Source organism: Falco rusticolus, chromosome 7, assembly GCF_015220075.1.
Source record: "Falco rusticolus isolate bFalRus1 chromosome 7, bFalRus1.pri, whole genome shotgun sequence".
Classification (NCBI taxonomy): domain Eukaryota; kingdom Metazoa; phylum Chordata; class Aves; order Falconiformes; family Falconidae; genus Falco; species Falco rusticolus.
In genome coordinates this window covers 64298504-64323207 of record NC_051193.1, presented here as the reverse complement: position 1 = coordinate 64323207, position 24704 = coordinate 64298504, and the positions used below count along the sequence as shown (strand labels likewise).

At 40.7% G+C, this 24704-nt stretch overlaps 1 protein-coding gene across 6 annotated transcripts in view; it reads right to left on the bottom strand.

The window, feature by feature from the left end:
- The window catches only part of TTLL5 (tubulin tyrosine ligase like 5), a 137100-nt gene that overhangs the window by 72965 nt on the left and 39431 nt on the right, over window positions 1-24704 (bottom strand). For all 6 annotated transcript variants that reach the window (XR_005105332.1, XM_037394820.1, XM_037394823.1 and 3 more), the window contains 15 exons: window positions 24244-24335; window positions 21743-21784; window positions 18439-18552; window positions 17967-18058; window positions 17288-17350; window positions 16298-16336; window positions 15400-15545; window positions 14102-14393; window positions 10564-10684; window positions 8696-8842; window positions 6333-6433; window positions 2644-2777; window positions 1927-2040; window positions 1123-1533; window positions 270-460 (listed from right to left, as the gene is read on the bottom strand). Coding sequence is in view for 5 of the 6 variants with exons in the window: in XM_037394820.1 (XP_037250717.1) it covers window positions 270-460; window positions 1123-1533; window positions 1927-2040; window positions 2644-2777; window positions 6333-6433; window positions 8696-8842; window positions 10564-10684; window positions 14102-14393; window positions 15400-15545; window positions 16298-16336; window positions 17288-17350; window positions 17967-18058; window positions 18439-18552; window positions 21743-21784; window positions 24244-24335 (2099 nt within the window). In the remaining variant the exon portion in view is untranslated. The remainder of the gene's footprint in view (window positions 1-269; window positions 461-1122; window positions 1534-1926; window positions 2041-2643; window positions 2778-6332; window positions 6434-8695; window positions 8843-10563; window positions 10685-14101; window positions 14394-15399; window positions 15546-16297; window positions 16337-17287; window positions 17351-17966; window positions 18059-18438; window positions 18553-21742; window positions 21785-24243; window positions 24336-24704) is intronic.

Here is a 24704-nt window from a genome sequence, read left to right as displayed (position 1 = left end):
AGACCAAGCATAGATTTGGTTTTTTAGAACATATTTTCTAATCCAGTCTCACTTTCTTCTATACAAAGACTTTACCAACATTCTTGTCATCTCACAGAAAATCAAAATTCTGTTTGCTGTAAACACTTTAAAACAATAATATGACAGAAATTGATTTCATGAGATTTACTCCTTCCAGTATGTCTCAGCCCAGTGCTGACACAGAAGCCTGTGACAGACTGATGGCCTTTTCTGCTGTCACAGGGACTCCAGCTTTACTGCTTACATACCTGCTGTGTAAGGAGACTGATGTGGCTTGGTGGGGAATACTGACAGGCTGCTTGCTTTTCGGCCAGCTGCTGCAGTTCTGCTGCTACTACACTGGGGCTATAACGTTTGCCCTGGGAAGAAGTATCTTCTGCATCTTTGTGCATCCTGGCTGAGCCCACGCCCTGCCCACTTGGGCTGCGATGGCACAAACCTAGCAAACAAACATTTGGATATGCTTAGTGCGTGGTATGTCAGACTCTCAGCCTGCTGCTCACAGAGATTCAAAAGCACATATGATACTTTCTGCAGATTGTAAGGAGAATACAACCTTCTTTTCTGCATGGGTATTGCCTATATAAGCTTTCGTCAATTCCAAGCCTATATTCTCTTTATTATAATGTATCTAATGGCACCCAATTCAAGAGAATATTGGCTGCTGACACCTAAGATAAGTCTATAAAGTTTTTCCTTAAAAACAGATGCCCTTAAATAAGCTACTCAGTTGGAAAGTCAGATTTATTTTAATGCTAGAAAAGTTGTCAACAGCAACCCTAGTGAACATTTGCTGACCCTGATGTACAACCTAAAGCAAATGTACACCATCGTTAAAACAAAAATTAAAATATATGTATCAGGACCACAGCTATTAACCTGTGTGTTGTTCCCAAAACTTTCCTCATAGATTACAGTCTGCATCTATAAATCCTAGAGTTTCTTCTACCCTTCAGATTCCTTACAACCTAAAGCTGCATTGGTAAGCCATGTTCTACAAGACTCAATTCTGGAAATGTAAAATTTCTAGCTAATCCAGAACAGAGATTACACAGTCTCTATACCGAACTAACAGGTTATTACGCATCTCAGAATACTTACCTACTTTTGCAGAGGATGGTCGGCACAACCTTTGGCTGTAGATCTGAACAGCTCTCTGAAAAGATGAGAACGGGCCAATGGTGTAGCTACCAGAATGACAATGGCGTAACCCTGCAAGGCTAGAAGTATCACTGGACACTGGGTTTGTGGAAACAGAGCAGCTGTCAGGAGCTGTGCTCTGTGAGGAGGGCAGTGGGGATGAGGACTGAATCGGCCTGGAACCCACTGGAGGAGCCGGCAATGAATGGTGACCAGGCACCTGTGAATTTTCAGAGGCTGCAGGCGGAGATGGTATCCAGGATCTGGTACTTCTCTGGAACGTGGCACCAGAAACAGAGGAAGAAGCACTAGGAGCACTGCACCGAGGTGATTTCACTTCAGCATTTAAGGAGAAGGTGGATCCTTCTGGAACTACACAAAGATAATGAGCACACTTCATGAGAAAAACCTGCATTTCAGGTCTTTTAAATAATAACAACATACCAAAGATAACTCAAACACAGTGAAGCCAAAATGGCCTCATCTACCAGCAAACACAAGAAGAGGCTCTACATGATGCATATCCTCTTTCAAAGCTTGCCATATCTAGATCTTCCCTCACAGAAGAGCAGGTAACTTTCATACTGCTCACTCTACAGTATCTTCTCTTGAGTTTAAACAAAAAACCTGCAGAATCTTCCCCAGGACCGGGCATTTGAATCCTCAGTTTGAACCTGAAGGTTCCAACCTTTGTTTAAAGGACTATTAAAAAGAGTATGTGCAGTTGTTATTTTTCTTGATGATGATTTAAGCCAGTTCACTTACAGGTTGTTTTTACTTCTTTGGGTTTATAGCCTTTTAATGCTCCTTCTGCAGGCAGACCTGCAACTGAACTTTTGGGCTGATCACCTTTTATTTTTTTCACCACCTCAGGATGCTCTATAACAAAAATCAAGGAGTTAGAAAGTAGAACAATGCAACCGTGATATCTTTAGAATAGGACTGCAGAATTTAAAACTTGTTACAATGGACTTTCTTGCTAATATTTACTGTAGACCATGCAACTCTAATGATCACAATTGTACTGACATGGACTACTGGATATGTATAGCTGGCAATGAACTTCCTCCCATGGAACACCTAATTAGGGTCAAATATACAGACTCTGCATCCAATGGGTATGCTCACTGTAGGTAGTACAGTTTAACAGGCCTTGATTTCTCTCATCCCTTACTTTGAGTTCAGGATTCCCTGTTCATTTCAAATCTCAGTGCCTTCAGTCTGTTCATTCAACTTTTAGTCATGAGCCACCGTATCTATTTCTTTATAAACGCTAATCCAGATTCATCCCACTTTACTTCAGGCAAAGAAGGTATGATTACAGTTACTCTAGTCTTCCCAAAGTCAATGGAGGGGGCAGGGGGGAAGATATGCAACCTCAAGAAACCTTAGCAACATTCTGGGGGGCCTGTTCTCTTTCCATAGACTGAAGTTATACATTTGTCTGGGCGACATCATCTCAGAACTGCCTGTAAAACTTACCACCTTGAAGCTGTTTCTCTGACTGGTTACTGGTGTTGCTGGGGTTTGTGCTTGTGGAATTTGCTCCTAGGAAGACACTTGCTGACTTGTTTCTGTGTGTGTAAAATGTCAGCACTTCTTCCAGGTCACTTTCACTACAGTAAGGAAAGAAGAACAGATGTAAGTGAGGATTCCAAGCTTTCCTGCATTCACCTAACAATCAAAGACAAGAAATTATAAGGAGACTGAAGAAGGGAGTGTGGAAAAAAAGGTGAAAGTCAGACAAGGTGATGATTTGCAGTAATGATTTGCTCAGTTCTGCACGGTAGGACCAGAAGGAAAGGAACACGCCTTGGTTAAACCTGAGATTCCCACTGAAATGCCATTTTCTTATGCACTAGAAAATTCAAAGCATTCAGGAGCCTTCCCAAGATAAACAAAGAGTGAGTGAAAACACCGAACATATTTTTGGTGAGATCAACTCAACAGGAGAGATTCAGTTCACAGCTAAATTTGTGAATCTTCCCCATGTGTTCTCTAGAACAAGCAGCTATCTTGTTTATAACAGAACTCAGCTCAGCTTCTGTTTTATAGTCATTGTTAGTAATTTCAACTCAGCAGTGGGAGGAGGAGAAGAAAGAGAAGGGAAGAGCTTTTTAATTAGCCAAAACTGTAGGACAAACACACACAACAGTCCATATTTTTGTAAATCTCACGACACTTACATATGTTTCTTGTTTTCTTTACAAGAATAGAGTTTAACTGCCCCGACGTCCTAGGCATCTATGGGTCTCAAACTAGTATCAGTTACTTGGCCATTCATATTAGAGCTCGTGCAAGCTATAACTCTAATTGTTTTTATATCTAACATGCTTTCCTTTTGCTTTAGAGTGTTGCCTCAGCATTAGGTAGTGAGTATATGGCACAGCAAACACCAAAAGTGAGAAGTATAGTGCCAGTAACACTACAAGATGACATAGGAAGATAAATTTGCATAGCAGCAATTATAATCAATCCTTCAAAATGCCCTCTGCATATCACACTTGCACTAGTCTAAGCCTGCCTGAGCTTTGGTAAAAGCAATATCTAGAGCTGAAGCCACTGGCTTTTGGACCTTCTGCACGCTGCAGAGTTCACCTTTTCTTCCAAACCAGTGAGAATAGAGGTGAAGAGGAAATGTAAGAATCAAAAGTCGCTGGTGTAAGCTTGTAAGTGAATTTACCAGCATATACTTTCCACATTGCACTGAGAATGTTTAGAGGCAATAGCTGTAGCATGTGTATAACTAAACACAATGCCATCCATGTGATATCAAAGTTAGAGAGTCAATGAGACAATCCCAATTATTAAGTGGCAACAACAATTACCCATTTTCTCCAGTGTTGCGTTCACTGTACTGCAGAACAAACACTCAAAAGTGGAAATCTACACCCTTTGCTTGGCTCCAAATAACTAGCTCACTGATTTAAGCTTCAAGCACAATGCCAAGTAGTGTCAGGTATCAGGTTTCAAATGTACCTACTACTTCATAAGAAGCAAAAAATGATCGCTAGAAATTGTCTTAACGTTGGCAAACCGGCTTTTGCTATTTTTTATCGCTCAAGCAGGTGATCCAGAAAAAATTTCCAGCCCCTGCCTAGACTGTGCATCAGGCCATGATGGCACAGTAGCCCATAACACAGAAACAGAAGAGTATGCAGTTCTGCCCCAAACAGTCATCTCTTAGCTTTTCTGGCCAAAAGCAAAAAAATCCTGCCCCAAGAGGCAGCAGTCATTTTAGTGGCCAGAGATGTCAGAGAACCAAAAGCATGTTGTGGGCCCATGTAATCTACATTTCTAGTGACAGGAGTAGATGTTATGGTGTACGGTAGTCAGATGTCTTGAGTATGGTTTCTTTTATAGAACATTATCTGAAAAGCAGCGAGATTTTTCTTGGAGCCCATGAATCTGTCACAGTAATGACTCCATCAATTATATTAGCAAAATCTAAAACCCGTTTCCATGAGAATGTAGCATCAAAAGAGAGCGTGAAGCCTCCCGAACTTTAAGAAGCCTCAGCTATCATCCACTTCTAATCAGTCACTGAGAGTGGTATCCAAACAGAGAAAAAGAAAGAAGTTTTGTAACTGATTACAAATAAGCAGCAGTGACTGTCAACCTTCCCAGAGAAGGTAGAAGGGCATTAAAAAGGCCGGTGAACTCCAGCTGTCTTCAGATACTGATGGGGGTCCTTGCCCATATAGTCATGGCATATATGGGTCAAATAAAGGAGTGGAAAGGAATTGGATTTTGTGCTCAAGAGCTAGAGACTTTGAGGACATAATTCTGGTTTGCTGAATATTTTCAGATCTCTCCATAGTCAGATAGCTCTAATACCATTGTTTTTCATACAGTGCTTTATGCCATAAAGAGTATTTACCTATTTTGAAAGTACGTTTCCTATCAAACTCCTGTTAAGTTTAAGGCAGATAAAGTTCAGAGCATGCACTATTCGAAAATGCTGCTTTTTCATTGTGACAGTAATGGCTTGCACTGAACTGCCTTAGCAAACCAAACAAGAGGCTAGGACAAAGACAGGGAGTCTAAATCCCTTCCTTCCTCACCTCAAAGTCCAGACCTAGAGAGCTCCTGAGGAGAGGCAGCAAGCATGAGATTTGTTTCCGACAGCAGAAACTTGAGAGCCAGAGCCACAACTGTTCAACCACAGCACCTCAAGGCCATCTAAGCAGAAGCTTTGTTTTCATTCTCCTTCCAAAGTACTGCCACATTTGCTCCAGCATCACAGGAAAGGAGACCATTAGCTCACCAGCACCAGTCTGAAATTTACACAGACCAGGGCAACCACTGTGTCATGGTTTAACCCTGGCCAGCAGCCAAGTACCACACAGCTACTCACTCACTCCACTCCCCTCCCCTGCTGGGATGGGGAGGAGAAACAGAAAAAGTTAAAATCCATGGGTTCAGGTAAGAACAGCTTAACAATTGAAATAAAGTATAACAACAACAGTAATTGTAATGAAGAGGAGAGGGAGAGAGAGGAATGAAACCCAAGGGCGGGGGACACCAAAAAACAGGTGACGCATAATGCAATTGCTCACCACCCACTGACCAATGCCCAGCCAGTCCCTGAGCAGCAATCGGCAGCCTCTGCCCTGGCCAACTCCTCCCACTTTATATACTGAGCCTGCCTGACATTCTATGGTATGGAACATCCCTTTGGCTAGTTCAGGTCAGCTGTCCTGGCTCTGCTCCCTCCCAGCTTCTTGTGCCCTCCTCACTGGCAGAGCATGGGAAACTGAAAAGTCCTTGATTTAGGGTAAGCACTACTTAGCAACAACTAAAACATCAGTATGTTATCAACATTCTCATACTAAATCCAAAACACAGCAGCGTACCAGCTACTAAGAAGAAAATTAACTCTATCCCAGCTGAAATCAGGGTACACTGCTGTCCTTTGGGAATCTACTTAATGGTCAAAACATCCACTGTATATCCTCTATGCACCAGATGCTGATGCTACAAGTGTTTGGCTGCTGCAAGGGAGAAAAGAGAAAAGACAAGTTCTCTGTCCCCCAGCAAGAGCAGGAGCAGATGCTATGGTCAATAAAGGTATCTAGTGGCTTACAGATCAATCAGATCACCTTTAGAACAACTCCATCACATTCAGGGCTGGGACATCCTTTATCAAAGGGAATAAAATCCATTCCTACCTTGCTCTGGTAATAAAGTTCTGAAAACCTTCAGGATTCACTCCCTCCTCCTCCTCTTCCTGTTTCTTTTTTGATCGCTTCTGAACCATCTGCTCTGTTTCCTGTTAATAAGCGGTATCAGTAAGTGTCTCTACGTAGTCACTTTATGTTCCACAGCATAGCTACAACTCAGAGAAGACAAAAAAGCAATTTCATGGGATCTAAGAAAAAAACCCATCAAGTCCAAAGAGCCATATTATAAGCATTTCACTATGTGCAACAGAATGGATAAATATAGACAGCCCCAGAGACAGCATGCTAAGCATACACTAAACTCGTTCCTCCACCTGACATAACTTATTAGAATTGATTTGCTGAGAAGAGGTCAAGTCTTCACAAATACATGCTGCTCCTTCCAATATACTCTTTGCTGGGAAATAAGGAAGTATGGAGGGGAAAAAATAGAATCATTCTTTACAGATATTAGATCCTCTTTCTACTTTTGCTGTTTCTGTCACAAATACTGAGCTCTTCAAAATAGCTTTTATTTGAGCGTCTTTCCCAAAAGGAGATATTCAGGAAGAAAGGAAAACAAAAATATAAAATTACATTAAAAGAAACTCAATCAAGGAGGTATGCTGAGGGTATCCACATTTCCTACTGTAAACTAGGAGTTCTCATTTGAGTTAATTTCTCTTGTCACGCAGCAAATTGCCAAAGGCTTATCTACATACCAGAAATACACTGCTTTAGCAAAAGCAAAGAAAGTAAAACAGTATTGTGGCAAATATGGATTTACACACTAAAACATACTGGAATAAAGCATGCTAAGCCTTTGTGTGTGAGAATGGGAGCAAGCTCTCAGATAAGTGATCTTTCTATTTTACACAATAGAACTTGTTGACACTAGAAGTTGTATTGATACAAACATTTTTGTTAATTAAAAAAAACCCTACAGGCCTGTCTGAAATACCTATACCAGCATACAAACTTTATCTGACCAGACTTGACCTCCCCTTCATTGTTTCCTACTGGTAGTTTGAGCATTCCCAGGATGAAAGGGTCAGATAGACCTTTTGAAAGATAATTCAAGAGGGGGAAGAAAAAGCCACTGTGGGACATGTCTCTACCCTTCACTACTCATGTAAAAGTCAGGACAATGTGATCTGTTTTACTCAGTTTGCTGGAGGTATTATTTTTTTCTTCTGTGTCACTACAGAAGATACATAACTGCTAGTAGGAGTCCCCTACTAAATCTGAAGTTACAAGTCGGTTAAAGAAGTCTGTATGTTGGACTCTGACATCAAAAAACCTCATAGCCTAAGAGTCTCTCAATGGCTTAAAATGTGTACGTCTTAAAACCTCAAGTGATCTGTTCTCACTTGTTTTAACTGAGAAAATATGTTTATGCACTGATTTATTACCAGTTACACAGCTTTAGTTTGTGAATTTACTCAAGAGTTAGCAGAAAATCCTGATGCTTGAATACAATTTGAGTGGAAATTAGATCCAAAGCAGCTGCGTTCTTCACTCACCACAGAACCACCCAAGTGTTTTGTGGTTACTCCTAACAGAGTAATTCCATGAGCATTAGGCATACAAGGCACTCCCTGGAACAGATTTGGTTCAATACCAACCTTGCTTTGACAGATCAAGTTACTAGATGTCAGTTCTGACAAGGTAATGTAAGTGAACATCCTCTGCTAACTGTAGGAGCTTGGAGGCCTGTGGGCACAGCAGCCTCTGAAAGCAAAATTTAAACTACCCTTGTTCTAACACTAAAGAAATGCTAGAGGGCAAAGAAAAGGGGAAGCTGTTCTTGCAAAACAAGGATTAGCATGAAACCACTATGCTAAATACATCTTTTACATCTAAAGAGGTGAAAATTATTTAAATTAGGACCTACTTCTCCTTATCACTGCACATGCAGAGTCCCATACTACAGACAGGTAGCAGTCCCTCCATATACCAAACAAAGGTAAAATACATATTTCATACTGTTCTGTATTAAAAATGTAATCTCTAAAAGAAGCATCACAAAAATAGGGAGAAATGGGAAGAAGCATTACAAAGCACTAAAATCAAAGACAAACCAAAGAAAAAGCAAGCTGCCAGTTAAATTCCACTTCAAATCAACATTTCTTTTTACTTTTGTGTACATGATTACTGAACTGCATATATGATGTAGTAAAACCGTTGTCATTCTCACAATTTGAACAGACAAACTACCATTACTGGATGCGCAACTGTGAACAGACCACGTAAATTACAGAACAGAGCCTTAAAAACACTCTGCTTGACAGCAGCCAGCAGGAGATACTTTAGAAGATGACAACAGAAACCAGAAGAGCTACCAAAAGAAGAATCAAGAAAGAATTAATCACCTTGTTATAACAGATTATGAACTCGCCCAGCTGGTGAGCCAGGATACGACGACGATCATTTAGTCCTAAACGACGGCTGGGGAGCAGCATCCTCAAGGACTGCTGGAGATTGCTGGCAGCTCGTTTCAGAAAGCGCACCACAAGCTCCTGCAAGCAAGACAGATGGAGTTAACATCGGACCAGCTTCAAGATGCGGGTAGAAGAGAACAGAGCAGAGGTACTACAGCAGCTAATGACTGGCAAGAACTAAACACACTGTCCTGAGACGATGAGCTGACAACTGGCAAGGAAAAGCATTCTGCAATGTACATTTTTAATATAGCCCTACAAATCCAAGGTGGGGGGAGAAGACTGACGGCGTATCTTGCCTGAGGTGGGTCAGAATTGGGAACACTTGTGGAGTGTTTGTCTGAAAAGCATGGCAGATGAACAAACAAAACCATCAAGCAGCAAAAAGCAGCAACACAAAATAACCTGTGAAGTCCAATACCTTAGCAGAACAATTTCAAAAAACAACCTCCGATGTGTTAAAGAAAGCCTGTGGTGAAGTCTACTGACATAAAACCCTCTCAGCTCTATCACAGGGAAGGGGATCTTGGTCAGATATCTCCACTACAGAGATGAGCCCCATTTCATCACTTTTCATATATGTATACCAATTGCCACAGCCTCTCCACAGCAACAGATTACTGCATCTACAGCCATGTAATTCCAATCCCTCACCATGTCTGTTTGACCTCTGGTGGGGAAAACATACGGCAAGGCAAGATGCATCCTGTGGGTGTTTTGAACCCTTTCTGTCTCCCCTCTGGATTTGCTTTTGGTTAGGAGCTCTGCTAATGCATAAATGAGCAGTCTCACGGCCAAACTATTGGATTTCACAGCTCGCCTCTCACTGCCATTACTCCAGGCTGGTTTGATCTGTTATTTTAAACATTATTTTTCACAGTACAGCAGACAAAGTGACTCTCAAAAAGCCAGTTTTAATTTCCACTTGGAAAGAGCAGGGGTAACATTTTCCACTGAGTCGACTGATTATTCTTGACACACAATTTTATCTCTGAACTGCACTGGCTGCTTCCCTGCAACGTGCGTTCAGCAAGAATACGTTTGGATTTGCAGAAGGCTCAAGAGCCTACTGTATAAAGCTCTTTTTAGGAAGGTTTGTGAGGAGGTCTGGGCTTGCTGCACTCTAAAATGTATATACATCAAATATAGGGCCTCAAAATACTGCCTAGAAAAAATAATCACATTTAAAAAAACCAAACAAACCAACCAAAACACACAAAAAAATAAACAAAACCACACAACCACCTATGCTAGAAAGTAACTCTCTCTCCTCAGAAGCTTTTATTCCCCCCCCACCCCCCCTCTATCTAGAATGCAAAGAAGATTCCTAAGCACAGATGTCTGCAAAGAGTAAAACACTACATAGGAGAAAAGCAGGTACCTGTTTGAAAAAGCTTAACTAGGTACCCGTTTTATTTGAGTAGATGCATGCTTTCTTTAACACAGCGGAAACCAGATACTGCCAAGTAATCTTAAAGAATCTTAGAAAGAAGAATTCAAGAGTAGGTAAGCTCAGAGATCAGTAAAGGAGAACCAGAGAATCAGCAAAAGATCTGAGCAGCTTGGATGTCAACCACACTCTAGCCCTTAAAAGCTGCCTTCTTTATCGCTGCTCAGGTATCAGTCAGCAGCCTTTACCTTGTCTGTATATTAAGAAATACAGCACTGGCAGCTGGACAAAGATAGAAAACTATAATCTCAGTTGGACTTCAGTTCTTCCAAGGAAGGGAATTGGCCTCAAAACTCTCAAGGCAGATTTCAGCTCGGCTTCTCAGTCTGACCAACACAAAGTTTCTTACCATTTGCTCATCCTCTTTGGCAGCCCAGGCAGGATTCTGGATCTGGTCACCAGCCTCCTTCATCAGTCGCAACTGAACGTGCTGTAAATAGGCAGAGAAAGCCCTGCGAGCTTGCACTTTGCTGTGGACCAAAAGAACCAGTCAGCTATCTTCAGAGTATTAATGGGAAGAGTTACAGCAGTCAGGCATAGCTTATGAACCCAAGTACAGTCAGCAAGGACCTCCTAGGTGCACAAATGTTGAAGCTCAAGGCAAGAAAGACCCCTTCACCCCACCACTATTGTCAAGGAGACCTTCAGTTCACCAAGATGGGGTAGGTATTGCAGGAGATACAAAAGGCAGCAGACTAAGTTCTAAAACAGTCACCAAAAATGGAATGTTCTCCTTCCCTTTTCACATCCTTAACCACTCTCCTCCAAAAGCCAATAACATGAACATCAGCAAAACTGTGTATTTTTAAACCAAATTGAAGGCTCTCTTGGGCCTCTGTCTTCACAAGCATTTTGAACACCACAACAACAGACCGTAAAATAAATAAAGGGCTCTGTACTGGTGCCAGAGCTACAACAAAGGCCCTGCAATTCCTATTGGAAATGAAAGAATTAAATCTGTGAAAGTGAGCCCTTCCCCTGCTGGCCCAAGGACACAAGCCAAATTTCATTGAGCAAGGCACCACTGGAGAATGAAAGAACATCAGAAAAGTCTGCTGTGCAGCTGGCTGAACATGTTGGGAAGCTGTGTGCATGAACTGAGGAGAGGATTGGGGTAGGACTGGGAGGGACACGTTGCTTTTCATTCCCTCACAATGGAAGTCACTTTAGCATATGCATCTGTTGTGAGAGAAATTGCTGAAGGTTTTGCCTAAATCTGTTCATTGTCATCTTGGCCTAAACCCTCTCCTCCTGCTCCTCCTCCACTCTGCTCTACCAATCCCCACTCTTCCTCATAGTTTTTCCCACAGTCACTACAAGCTGTCCCTTGGATTGCCAAGCATGACTTCTTTCCTTTTCATAAGAATGTAGAAGCAGATGGGCTTTAGTGTCAGTAACAGATTCCCCTTTCATCACAGAAAATGTCATCTTTTCTATAAAATTATCAAGTTTCATCTTTTATTATTCCTATCCTCAAAGTCACCCAGTTCTTCCCATATTTATTCCACTACTTTTCTCTCCTATTAATGACTCAGAACTTTTTTTCAGCAGCAAATTTCATTAGCACATTTCTACATTTGACTTTATTATTAAGATCAGCTTCAGACTGATTCCTGAGGAACCTCACCATTTTTTCCTCTACTTGTTGTCTGATTTTTAGGAATATTCTCAGATACTTACACAGTCCTTATGACTCCAGGTACATGAGTCCCTGAAATGTCATTAAAAACTCAGTCCAGAAATATCTGTAAATTTCATGATCACTTTGTTAGGGTTACATAAAAATCATACAACATAGTAGCACTTACAGAGATCAACGCATCGATTTAATATATTTTAATTTTTCAGTTCTTACCTAAAAGTATCCATGCATCTGCTTAATCATTAGCTTTTGATGCTTCTGGAAGACTATGCCAGGCCCAAAGAGGGGCTAAACAAATGATGAGTTCACAAAAGTCTCAAAACTAACATCCTCTGTGGATAGCTGTACTAGTACTGCCAGAACTAAAACATGATAAAAACACCCAGTCACAATTCCTGTCTTCCAGTGAACTACAGAACGCACAGCAGGTCTTGTAACACCTTCGAGCTCTATATACTGCTAGCCACCACACCTACCTATGTTCCACATGTGTGGAACAACAGGAGAACATTCTAAACCCAGACTAAGAATTAATGCCATCATATATCAGAAAAGGCTCTCCCCTGAAGGCTCTCTAGGGCTGCCAGGTTTGTTTTAGGTGGAGCTCAAACAACTCATGACCAGAAGTTCAAGATTTGCACTAGCAGGAATTAAGGAGCCCCTGTTATCAACATCAGCACAGTAATACAGTTCTCTGCCTGCACCTGATAATTCCATGATTACAAAATGGGAAACTGGAGAAGGTCCTTGTTTAACACTGCCTCTCCTCTGGCGTGTGGAATATTGAAACCTGAGGCCCTAAATGCAGGAACTAGTAATTCCCTTTTCATTTTACTTCCCTAGGAATGGCACAGTTGGGGGAGCATGTTTCATTCAACTGTGACTTCTTCATGAGTAACACCCAGTGTGTGGAAGGCAGAGAGACTGCCTCATCAGGCCGACTAAAGGAGAGAGTAAAGTCCTACCACTTGAAAAAACAACTGACTACAACAAACCTGGTTTCTTTTGGATGAAAATTTCATTACCCCAGCTCCTCTGCCTGTTGATCCCACAAGCAAAGCTTTCATCAATGACAGATCAGACAGGGCCAAGCCTAGCACAATCCTGGAACATGAGGTCACCACACTTCTGTGGGGAATCCCAACAGGACTGGGTACTCAGCAAGATTCTGCCAGAACATCAGACAAAGCTCATGTTCTTGGCAGGAGTTGGTTCCATATATAGGTAGATGACAGCATTGCTATGTTCATCCTCGAAACAGGTTTCAGAATCTTCCCTGTCACGACAGTAAGCGTCCTTACCACAAGAATACCAGAACAATCCCCAAATCCATTTAATCATTCATAAATCCTCTCAGAAACTAAACTAAGACAGCAACAACAAGTAAAATTATTTTCTCTACCTTTGGACGTTTTTCCACAGAAAACATAATGTTGCTTCTTATCTAGATGTAAAATCCTCCTACACAGATATATATGATAACTCTTGTTGCCCTTCCTGTCCCTCTGCAGACAGACAGTTTTACTACACACATTTCACGGAAAGACCATGCTTCTAGACATCTAGTAGGACCCTGGTTGCTGTTATTCTATAGAATCTCCAGCACCTCTCTTTCTCAAGCAAGAGCCACACAGGAGAACGTACCCTGCTTCACACAGTCATACTCAACAGCAGGCAATGAGATGTTTCAGTAATTTGTCTCTGTCAAATGACCTCCTGCCTTGTTCTCAGGAGGTGATGACCTTGAGCAGAGATTATTATCAGAGATAAAAATTCTATCACCAAAAATGAGAAAACTAATTTTATGGAGGAGGCAACACTGAGGTATTCCTACCCAACCGTTCTTGGATAGTTTAACATATGTTTATACCCACTTTTTTGGAAGTGCAAAGAATGAAAAGACAAACTTTAGAATTCAATAGCAGGTATCCTGCATTAAGACAGAGGCATTTCAGAAGCCTGAGCTGACCAAGGAACAGCTTATATCACCAGACTAAAGAACAGCAATGGAAACTATGGGTTATGCTTTATACTAATCAAACAGGTCAGGTATTTAGGTAAACTGCCAGTCTTTGCAACTATCTCCCTTCTGTGCCAGCTACTTGCTATGGCAGCCCAGAGCTAAAACCAAAATCCAGGCCCCTTTCTCTAGGGTCCTCTTACCTCCTCACATTCATCATGTGGCACATTTTAACTGATACTAGTTGTTAGTCAAAACTCAATGCAACATGCAAAATTCTCTCACCTCAGGTTTCCATGCTTTTGAAGAATTTGCAGCAAGTTAAACTGAGATTCTGAGTCTTTTTTTTGAAGCAACGGCTCTCCTCCATCTTCAGTTTTCTTGTCAAGTTTTTTTGGCAACCTCTCCTTACGAGTAGTTTTCACCAAGTCAGAGAGCTTTGCTTTGCTTTTCACCTGGGTGTCCGAAAGAGAGCCCACAGTTCTATCCAGCTCTTCATCTGCATCTGCATCTACTGCCTCTTCCTCCTCACCTTCTGTGTCTGATTTGAGGGACAGTTTTGTTGTTTCTGATGTCCCTGTAGCAGAGGAGAAATTACCTAAGCTGGTTAAGAAGAAAAGAAGTGGGGAAGACTGCTCCGCTACTTATGCCCTTTGGTTTACTGCTAGGACAGAACACTACCATTTTAGAACATCATCTTCAGTATCACTACATTTTATTATTTTCTGTCTTTCTGCTTGTGTATCAGGCAGTTGAGAAGCCCATTTTCCCAGTATCAGAGAAAACAGACCAAGATTCTTGTCTTAACTCTACAAAACGGTGTGGGGAAGACACAGGACAACACCACAAAGGCATTTTCCTGACTCTTTATATATTTACACACACACATAGAGACTCATACTTAACATATATACATGAAAAAACAAAAAATGAGTATCAGAAAAAACACAACTATAAAATATAAACTTCCACATGTGCCAATAAACATCACGTATCTTCACACAGCACTAAAAATCACTTCATGACATACAATCTCTCCCATTGCAGTCAGTATCACATAGCTACTAGAAAGAATTTAGATAACGGCTTTGGGAACAGCCACTTGTGAGGACCATTCACCTCTGTACACCTTTTTAAGTTCTTCCCACATCAGTTTGGATAAGGATTTCTCTCTTTCCAACAGCTTAGAGTCACTGCTATGAAGAACCACCAGCCTGGAAGGTCTCAAGTTTTCATCTTTCTCTGAAAAGCTGGAGGACTAGAGAAGCACACATGCTGTTGAATTCTTGTGCCCAAAAATGCAACTGCAAGCTTGCCTTCAAGAAAATATTGACTATCTTTAGTCATATACATGGGGATGTGGAATGGTGGGAATGAAATACTAGGCTAAGAAGACAGGAAACTCAGAAGAGTAATGAAGTGAAAACTATTAACACTTGAAATGAAAACTATTAACTTCAACCTGCGAATCCCTTTAGGGACTACAAAGGCCAGAACAACCCCATTCACACACATTTCAAATGAGAAGAAGTTGCTTGCTTGCTCTTGACTAGCTGCTCATCTAAGACTCTAGCCATGCATACCTGATGATCTTGCCCGTGCTGCTCTAGTCTTGCCATGACATCGCCGGCGCTTCCGTAACTCCAGCGAAACAAGCTTTCTCTCATAAAAGAGAGCATGAGAGTCTACAGCTTCCAGCCTCATATCCAGCCTTCCATTAAGACCTGCTCTGGGAAGCATAATACAGAGACATCCTCAATCTCCCTCTCTCCTTCTCTCCCTGATGATACAAGAGACTTGGTAGATTAAACTTCTTCAAAGAAAGTTTCCCTGACACAGGGAAAAAATATTTATGATCAGTCTAACTTTGTTCTGTTTAAAGCCTGCAAATGTTTGAAGGGAGTCTTTACAAGACATCGTCTCTTAAAGCCCCAAAATGCACTTATCTAATATGTCATGCTTTCATGACTGAGCAGCATCTGTCCATTGTGTAGCAGCTCAAAAGCACAATTAACAGGGAAAACGGAATTGCAAGAGTACAAAACAACGGAGAGGAGCGGAAAGAGTGTACATGGACCTGAGTCCAGTCTTCTGAACCTTGTATGTAGACAGCTTGTTCTTCACTGTTTTGTCAAAGATAAGAACATTAACATAATCTGAGTGGAAAATTACAACCTTTCTACAAGTTCTGCCTAAACCAAGGGAGAAGGAACCCTGCCAGACTCCTTAAGAGAGACAAATCTGGGTGGTAGGAATGCCAAAGTAGGAAGCCTAAGAACAATTGTAAGGTCTACTCCTTAAAAATTAAGCTCTCCATGTGCTGGGATACTCTTTGCTCACCGTATTTACTTTTCTAAAATTATTTTGACAGATTTCAGGTAGCAAAGGTGTTAGCCCAGGACTTGGAATATGAAGCTGTGGAAATCTAAATTCAAAATAAATCCTACAAAGTATAAGTTATTTAATTAAGAAGCCATTTACCGGGATCTCCCAGTGACAAAGTCTCTTTTCATCTTGCTCCTGCAAAGAGAAAAACAGCAAAAATTACCTTCCATTCTGGGTCATCGACTGGATTAAAAAGCCTCCAAAGTCTTTCATGTGTACAATGAAAAGGCTTTTCATTGTACAGATGAAATTTACAGAATTCCTTGTGAGCTCTAACTTAAAGGAAAAAAAAAGGCTCCAAAAGAGGAAGTCTGAGCAGCTGTTCTATAACTGATGCTTGCATTTGTCTGGTGTAAATTGTAGAAGGTGTCATTTGGACCTACCCTCCAGACATATCCCAAAAGTGCACAGAAAAAAAAAAAAAATTGTACAGTGCTGATGCAGGAAGACTTTCTGTAAATACCATCTCCTCATTCAGCAACCTTACCCTTACTCGACGGTTACTTAATTGTAGATCTCAAATTTGGATAAGAAAAATCAAGAAGGAAGTACATACAGTGAAAGATACTGGATACAACTCTCAATGGAAGTTCAGCCGGTGGCATGAATTGTAATTTCCAACCAAGCACAACCCAGAGAAGGAGGCATCTAATCATACTTGCACAAACAGGAATACTAAACCTTTGACAAATAGGGATACTAAATCTTTGGAACAGATTTTAGTGCCTACTTTGCACGAGGACAAGCTCTAATGTGACTTTAGCTTTGAAACAAAAGGTAAGCAAGGACCACCTATAGTCTCTTCACAGAAGAGCCTAGGTGCTTGAAGGTTTTTCATATCTATAGTCATCTTTTTACTCCAGTGACTCCCATGCCCTTTGTGTATTGTCTGTTTTGCTCAGAAGCTCAACATGTAAAAAATGTGAGAAACCTCCACAGCCACTGGCACACTAGAGAAGATACAAACAAATATTATCACCCCTGTAAATCACAGGCTGGTGTTTACAATACCGGTTAAAGGAGGAATCAATCCTTTTCATTCTGTTTGTGCCCTTTGCCTCCCTCCCAAACGGAAAAGCTTTCTACCTGTCCTGAAACAGACGTGTAGCCAGCATGTAGTTCATTGATGTCTTGTGCTCTAAAAAGGATCTAGAAAAACAAAATACAGGATGTGCCAAGATAAAGCTTAACACAATGAAAGGCAGCATAATACAGAAATAAATGACCTATAAAAAGCATCCCAAAAGTAGTTTGACACAATATGCTGTACCATAACAGAAAAGAGGAAAAGAGAGCCATCACTTCTCAGCTGAAGTTCCTGGTGAGGCAAGAGACAGAGAAACAGTGCAGACTGGAAAAAAATTAGAAAAGTGTAATACAGTATCATTCACAGGATGAGTCCTATATTATGTTTATGGCCTAATGACAGAGTACACAGTATATACAGCTCTGGGATGTAAAAGCAGGTAGCAGGAATAGATTACATGAAGTGAAGAAATTTTTATTCTGACAGAAAAGCAACATCAGAAGCAATGCTTGGCAGCTTTTCATGCAGTGCAGTTAGGTGAAGCAGCAGCAGTTAAAAACAAGGATGCTTTTTTTTTTTTTTCTGATCCCTTAACACTAAAATACCTCTACCAAATCCCTCAATATATGTCTATCTGATTGTTAAGCTGGTTGATCTACATATACCTAACACAGAATATCCCTCAACACAGAGCAATCAGTGCAACACTGAGCCATCCAATTGGGTTCATATTCTTACCCATAAAGGTCCCATGTTAATGGGGTGGGGAATATCCGGATGAAGCCTCCCCTCCGTTCATTCTCCTCTCTCACTCGACGAAGAACTTTTATCTTGGAATAAAAACAGGAAAAAGAAAACAGCCAGTAAAATAGATACAATAAAAAACAAACCTTAGAAAAATCTCTGTTTCAGAGGACAAGACTATTACTGCAGTCCTGGGAACAGACTGGGCACATATGATATTCTTAAGAAATTTTATCTTGCATTTAAATTCTAAAGGAGTTATTCCACTGCTTGGAGCACATATGTATGCCTGGCACGACTGAGGGCAAGGTCAGTACCAGCAGTAAAACTCAGCAGTTCCGTTTCAAAAATTATACTACTTCTGTCATGTTATTCATATACATCCACTTGCTCTTTCCTGAGCAAATAGCCCCACATATTGCATGAAAGCCAAGGTAAATAAAAAAATATTTAACAGTCTACTTACCTCCTCCATGGAGAGACCTAGCACAGAGCTGCCTTGCCTTCCTGTTGCTTTTTCCCTGCCTGAGGGCACTGGGTTTTTAATTTCAGCATCACTGGCAGACAGAGGACGAGTACGCTGTTGAGACAGTGTGAATCCAGATTTTCCCCTTTTCCTCTCTCAACTTACTTTAAGAAAAAAAGCAACATTCAAATTCCAGGACCCCATTCCCGGCAGAATTTACACTCCAGAGTACTACAGCCAGAATTCACAATTCCACACTCCAGCTGTTGAAAACTCCACACCCCAGCAGGCATTAAGTGTGAGTACTTACATTCCCAGTTTTTAGCACAGCAGGACTCAGAATTCAGGCATCAGTGCCAGTATTTACACCCCTGGCCCCTTCCGGAAGAAAACCAGATGCACCATTTCCAGGATTTCATACATGAAAATCCTCACCCAAGAGGCACTTAGAGCCAGCATTCACACTCACAGGCCCCACATACACTTGGATTCACACCCTAATGGTACCAGAACCTTGATTCTCTGTTCCAGTTCTGTTGCTGCACTAGAAAAACAGAGCTGTTAATTCACTGGTAAGAAAGTTGCAGGGAAAAAGTGAAAAATTCAGTTCACCACCTGTTAATTCTTTTGTTACTATACTGCTAGATCTCAGCTTGCTACTTAGTGCACTTAACGAACAGATCTCATATATGTACATAGGTATATCATGCAAATTTGTATGCATATGCAAATTTAAAAAGTAAAGAAAGAAATAATGTGCAGTCAGTCTCTCTAAGCTCCTTCTTAACCTGATGGGCAGTCCTGACCAATTCTAACAAAGAACAGGAATTCAAAGTGTCTTGAAGTTAGCAGGATTGTAAAAATCTTAAAATCCCAGCAAGACTGAAATCTTTGAATGTGTTCTCAAGTACATTTCAACTGGTCTTAGGCCCAGTTCAGATAAACTACCTCTGCAAAAATAACATTGAAAGGGCCTAACTGAGAAAGTCCCATGCCTTTATACAGAATTCAAATTCTCTATTAGCATTACACTGAGCAAAGAATGCACAGAGGCTTCTTAATCTAGAAAGAAGAGAAAAACATGACAGAAACCATAAGCTGGATAAGGCCAGGGGAATATTCCATATTGCTCAGATACAAAAAAACCAAACTCATGGCAAGATCAGGCTGTACCTTTATTTGTAAGGATTACTGGAATTGAATCCCATTCTCTGTTTCATTAGAAATTGCAAGTGGCTATTCAGAATCTGCAGATGAAGCGATTGCGAAAGGAACAGGCACTGCACTAGAATGGGTTACACTGCAGCGACTGGCACAGAAAGAGGAAAAAAAAAAAAAACCAACCAAAACCAAAAGGAGACAGACATAGCAGGTGCCAGCTGAAACATTTTGTTAAGCCCAGTGAAAACTGATTAAATAAGCCAAGTGAAAACAAGACAATCTGAAAGAAGGTAGGAAACACAAGCATTTGCAGAAGAAATAAAAATGTCAGTAGTCAAACGGGTTTGCTTGATGCTGTAGATGGCATTAAGTTGAAAGGCTTTTAGTCTTTCTTCCTAAGCTTTCCTGCATTTCAAAAGCACAGCTCAACAACTTTTTTTAGTAACTTCTTCCAAAACCTCCTACTAGGTAACCTCCTACTAGGTAACCTCCTACTAGGTAACCTCCTACTAGGTAACCTCCTACTAGGTAACCTCCTACTAGGTAACCTCCTCTTAAAAACCATTTCCTGATGCTACGGTAACAATTATTGTGTGAGAACTGCTGCTCAAAGAGAGTATTACAGGAAATTTTTCATCATATCAGATCATCTCCTTCACTAAGGAAATACTTCAACGAAATCATCTCCAGTATTTCGATACAATGGAGATGATTTCATCGGTTACAAACAGAAAATGTATGCCTACATATTGGCAGTTCTGGCTCCTATGACTAGTGAAGCTCTGGCGCCTGAGAATAAAAAACTACACTACTGTCAAAATACTAGAGAAAAACTTTACTGAACTTCCTGCACAAACACTTTTTTTCAGTGTTTCACTACAGAATTCTCTCTGGCTGTACCATAGAAATATCTCCAGCTTCACAAAGATCTTGTTTCCTGTTTGACCCAGCTTATCTTTATAAGTATATATAAATCCAACCACTTTGTTTTATCTCCAAATTCTGAAAGCATCTCTGGTTCCCACATCATGATTCTAATTATACTAAGCACTGACAGCAGTTGGCACAAAGATCCTTCCTATTCTCTATGAAACCTCATTATTCGATAAGACTCATCTTAGCCTCAGCTAAACTTACGGAGAATGACATAAACGGCAGCGCACAGAATGAATTAGGTTCTCAAGCTGATTCCATCTGTCTTACCTTCCTTCCTGCTGGGAAATCTCAAAAAAAAAAATTAGAATCATTGCTATTATGTTCATGCAGGAAGCCCAGCAGCAAAATAATGCCTACCACGCCCGCAGCCAGCCAGGTGGTTAGACTTGTAAAACTAACATTGATTTCTCCATATGGCTTTGCAAGGAGGGTGCCAAATACAACATTTGGAAAGGTAGATCAGTCTGATTTATGCTAAAAATAGTTCTACATTTTTCTATTATCTTTAATAAACCCTTCTTATCTCTCTATCTATTTTGACCCAGTTCAGTCACATTTTTGCAGTTTCCTTCAGATGACTGTCTCACAGAAAATAATTACTTCTCTCATAGGGCCACCTGAATTTTATCAATACAAATTCACCTGTGCTATCCTTATCAGTCAGACTTATTCTAACCCCTGTAGTACACAAGAAAAAAACCTACTTATCTCCTTTTTGGTGGGACACTCCTATTTGCTGCTGCTTTCACCAGGTCTTCCTTTGTTTTTGCAATTTCCTTTTCAATCACCTACCAAATCCAAAACACTGTGCTGCCACTGTCTTCATTATTTGATGATCAGAGTGAAAACTTTATCTTTAAACATCTACATCCAATCTCTTTAAAATGCAGCTTGGAAATACTTGTAGGCTTAAAAACTTCAAGGCATATGATCAGCTGACCTTGACTCTCAGCACACCTCATCTACTCTGGTTTTAAGCTACTAGAACAGATGTAAATGTTTTACCAACCTTCTCTCTTGCCACATGGAAATGCATGCCAGTACCTATTCACCTCCTCTTTTCTTTTTGGCTACCCTCTCTCCCCGCCCCCCTCCAGCTATTTAGCTGCAAAATATATTTTGGGACCAGCTGCACCAGAAGTATTGTATCAGGTAACATCTGAAATTGCATCCTTTATATTGATGAAGGGAGCTGAAGGTTACTTACCAATCTGGCATTTGCTGTTTGTGACTGCGCAGACACAGGACGCTGCAATAGACACAAAGATAATAAAAAACTTGTGTTTTCCAAGACACCATAATCCCTGCCCAAGATGCAGAGAAGTGGTGAGTACCCTAAAGCAAAAGGGTATAACTGAAGTCCAGAGATGTAACTACCAGCTCCTATCATCTCAGTTCAGATCTCCCATATATTCTCCACAAATGTATCCTGTCCCCATTCCAAACACAGCACTAATCCTAACCTCAGATGTGCTCAACTGTGCAGAATGCATCTGGACATACATGTAATTTTCAAAAGCACACAAAAGAGCTCTGCAGAATGGATGAATGAACTCATCTCTGATGAGCAAAATTCATATTTTTGTAAGATAAGACTTAGCCAGAGGAAAATATTTAATAGCTATGTATTAAGGAGAAACAGATGTTGTCAAGTAGAATTGTTCATAGAACAGAGGGTATAAAAAAAAAAGTAAAAATCCTGAAATTCCAGAAGCCATTTCGTTTAAATATCTCAAAAATATTCCAGTTCTTGTGGAGAAACATGATGCTGTTTAACATTCCAAAACAGTGTAGAAACAGCAGCAGAATGTCAAAAAGCACCCTGTATTACTTATCTGGCATCAGGCCTACAAGACAGACCAGTTTAATGGTAGGTTCAAAAGAAAATTACGACCTTAGGAGTTTAGATTTTTCTTGCCTTCAGTGATACTCAGGCTGCCTTCCTCCTCTCCAATGCCCCAGAGGAGCAAATGGTGTAAGAAAGAATTCTCAAGAGACCTATCTATCATTTCTAGCTGTACTACTGCCGATTTCTTCTCTACAGTTGGTCTATACAAAACATGTTCAAGGTCCCTTTATTATTTACAACTAGTTAAAAGAGCTTCAACCCAAATCAACAAGAAGTTACAAAGGAATCAGCTAAATTGTTCATTTCCCTAGAGGGAGAAATGCTCAGCATCAAACCAAAGAGATTGCACAAGGAACTTGCAGTACAGTCTGGTGAAACTCAAAAAACAGAGTAAGTATCTCATGATCAAGAATGCTCGTATCAGCATTTCTTTCCCAAGAAGCAACTTTTACAATAATTAAAGATGGCCTACATGAACAATCAAAACTTAACACATGAAGGAGTTAAGGAAAACAAACAAAAAAAAAAACCTCAGAGTACCCTTTGCAACTGAGAATGGGAACAGAAGTATCACAGATACAACAATCTAAGACAAAATGCATCAAGCAAAGAGCAGATCAAAACATTCTTGAACCATGGAAAGACCCATAAACCTATTTAGCCATGGGACTTCCATTTAGGTACTTAAAAACATGCCATAAAACGTTATCACTGGATTACAATCCTGTTCCTGGCAAGGGGGACACCTGTCCCAAAAGATAAGTTAATCCCCATCTCATAACCACTGCTCTGTCATATGAATCTTTGCACATTTCAGCTGGCTGCACCTTATACCCCTTTTCCAGTTTTTTAAACAAAACAAATGTGGAAGTTTAAAGTCTCCTTAAAACTCAAAGCTCCCCAACAATTCCATTTTCTGAAACTGTCCTGTGTAATTTTTTTTCAGATAAAAGACATCAAATAATCAGAATTTGATCACCTTACAATTGCAGAATCCGATCACAGAAGTTACTACTTCTGAAATGGTTCCTAATTTATCTGACACATCTAATGGTCAGAGGGATCTGTCTGAAACCCTATCTATTAAATTGGCCTTGGAAGCTTTGGACTCAGTCACACATCCTACAGATACTCAAATCTCACCTTACCAGCTATCCACTTCTCTCCCAGTAACTCAAGAGTTTTACAAGAAGCAAAATTGCTATTTCTGTGAGTGTTCCCTATACCAAAATGGAAAGTGTATTGGTACTCTGCCAATGAACAAAAATGACTTTTCATTTCCAAACTGAACTTGAGCTACACAGCCATGCTGCATGTCCCTCACAGGAGCATACGCATCAGCTGCAGAGAGTGCCAGGATGTACCATTTGCCTGAGGAGAAATGCGTCTGAGTGTCCAAATGACACAGGGGATCTCCCCGGCTTTTATGAGTGCTCCACTTCCACAGATATTCATGAAATCCATCTCATAACCAAAAAGAGATAGAGTGCTATCTCAGCGCAAAAGGTAATGGACAGTCACAGCAAACCACCAGGCCTCAGTCCAAGGATCCAGGGGAAAGGAAGTGAGAGATTCCAGGAGCAAGTGAATGCATTTGCAATGCAAAAAGCTCTTTCTGCCCAGAAAGTGGTCTTGAAGACATTCATAAAACTCTTGGGTTCTGGAAGCTTGTGGTCCGCACCAAAACAAAAGTGGCTGTACAGCCTATGGATCAGGTGCATCCCCCGAGTCTCTTCTGTAGTTATGCTAGAAATCCAGATCATCTCACTCATTCAATGGCTCTCTCACCAGTGAGCCAAAATCAGTAAGAATGACTTTCATGCTATCCTCGTCAGCTCTGGCTTGTTGACGTCACTTACCTGCAGCTTCTGGTACGGATTTCTCCTGACAGATTCAGATGAATGATAAATGGCCCGACTTGAGCGCTGGCCTGGATCCTGGCACACGAAGCCTATGGGCATCAGGAGCCACATGAGAACTTTAGGACAGGCAAACCCTGAAATACAAACCTAGCATTCCTGTTAATGATCTCAGTCTATATATGACCATCCTGTCCCTGCGCAAGAACCAAAAAGGATGCTTTCCTTTTTTATACCTTGCTTTGTTTAATGCCAAACTGTACATTGCCTTAGGGTTGTGTTTTGTTTTTTTAATAAAACTGGAACTTGCTTCAAAACCAAGTACTTAAATAAGATGGGTTACTGAATAGCAGCATAGTGACATTCTTGAACAGCTGAGCAAGCTACGTGAATTCTGCTTTTTTTAGTATTAGGGGTAAGTTGCATCAGGTAACTGAACTAAGATGTACTAGGGACACCTA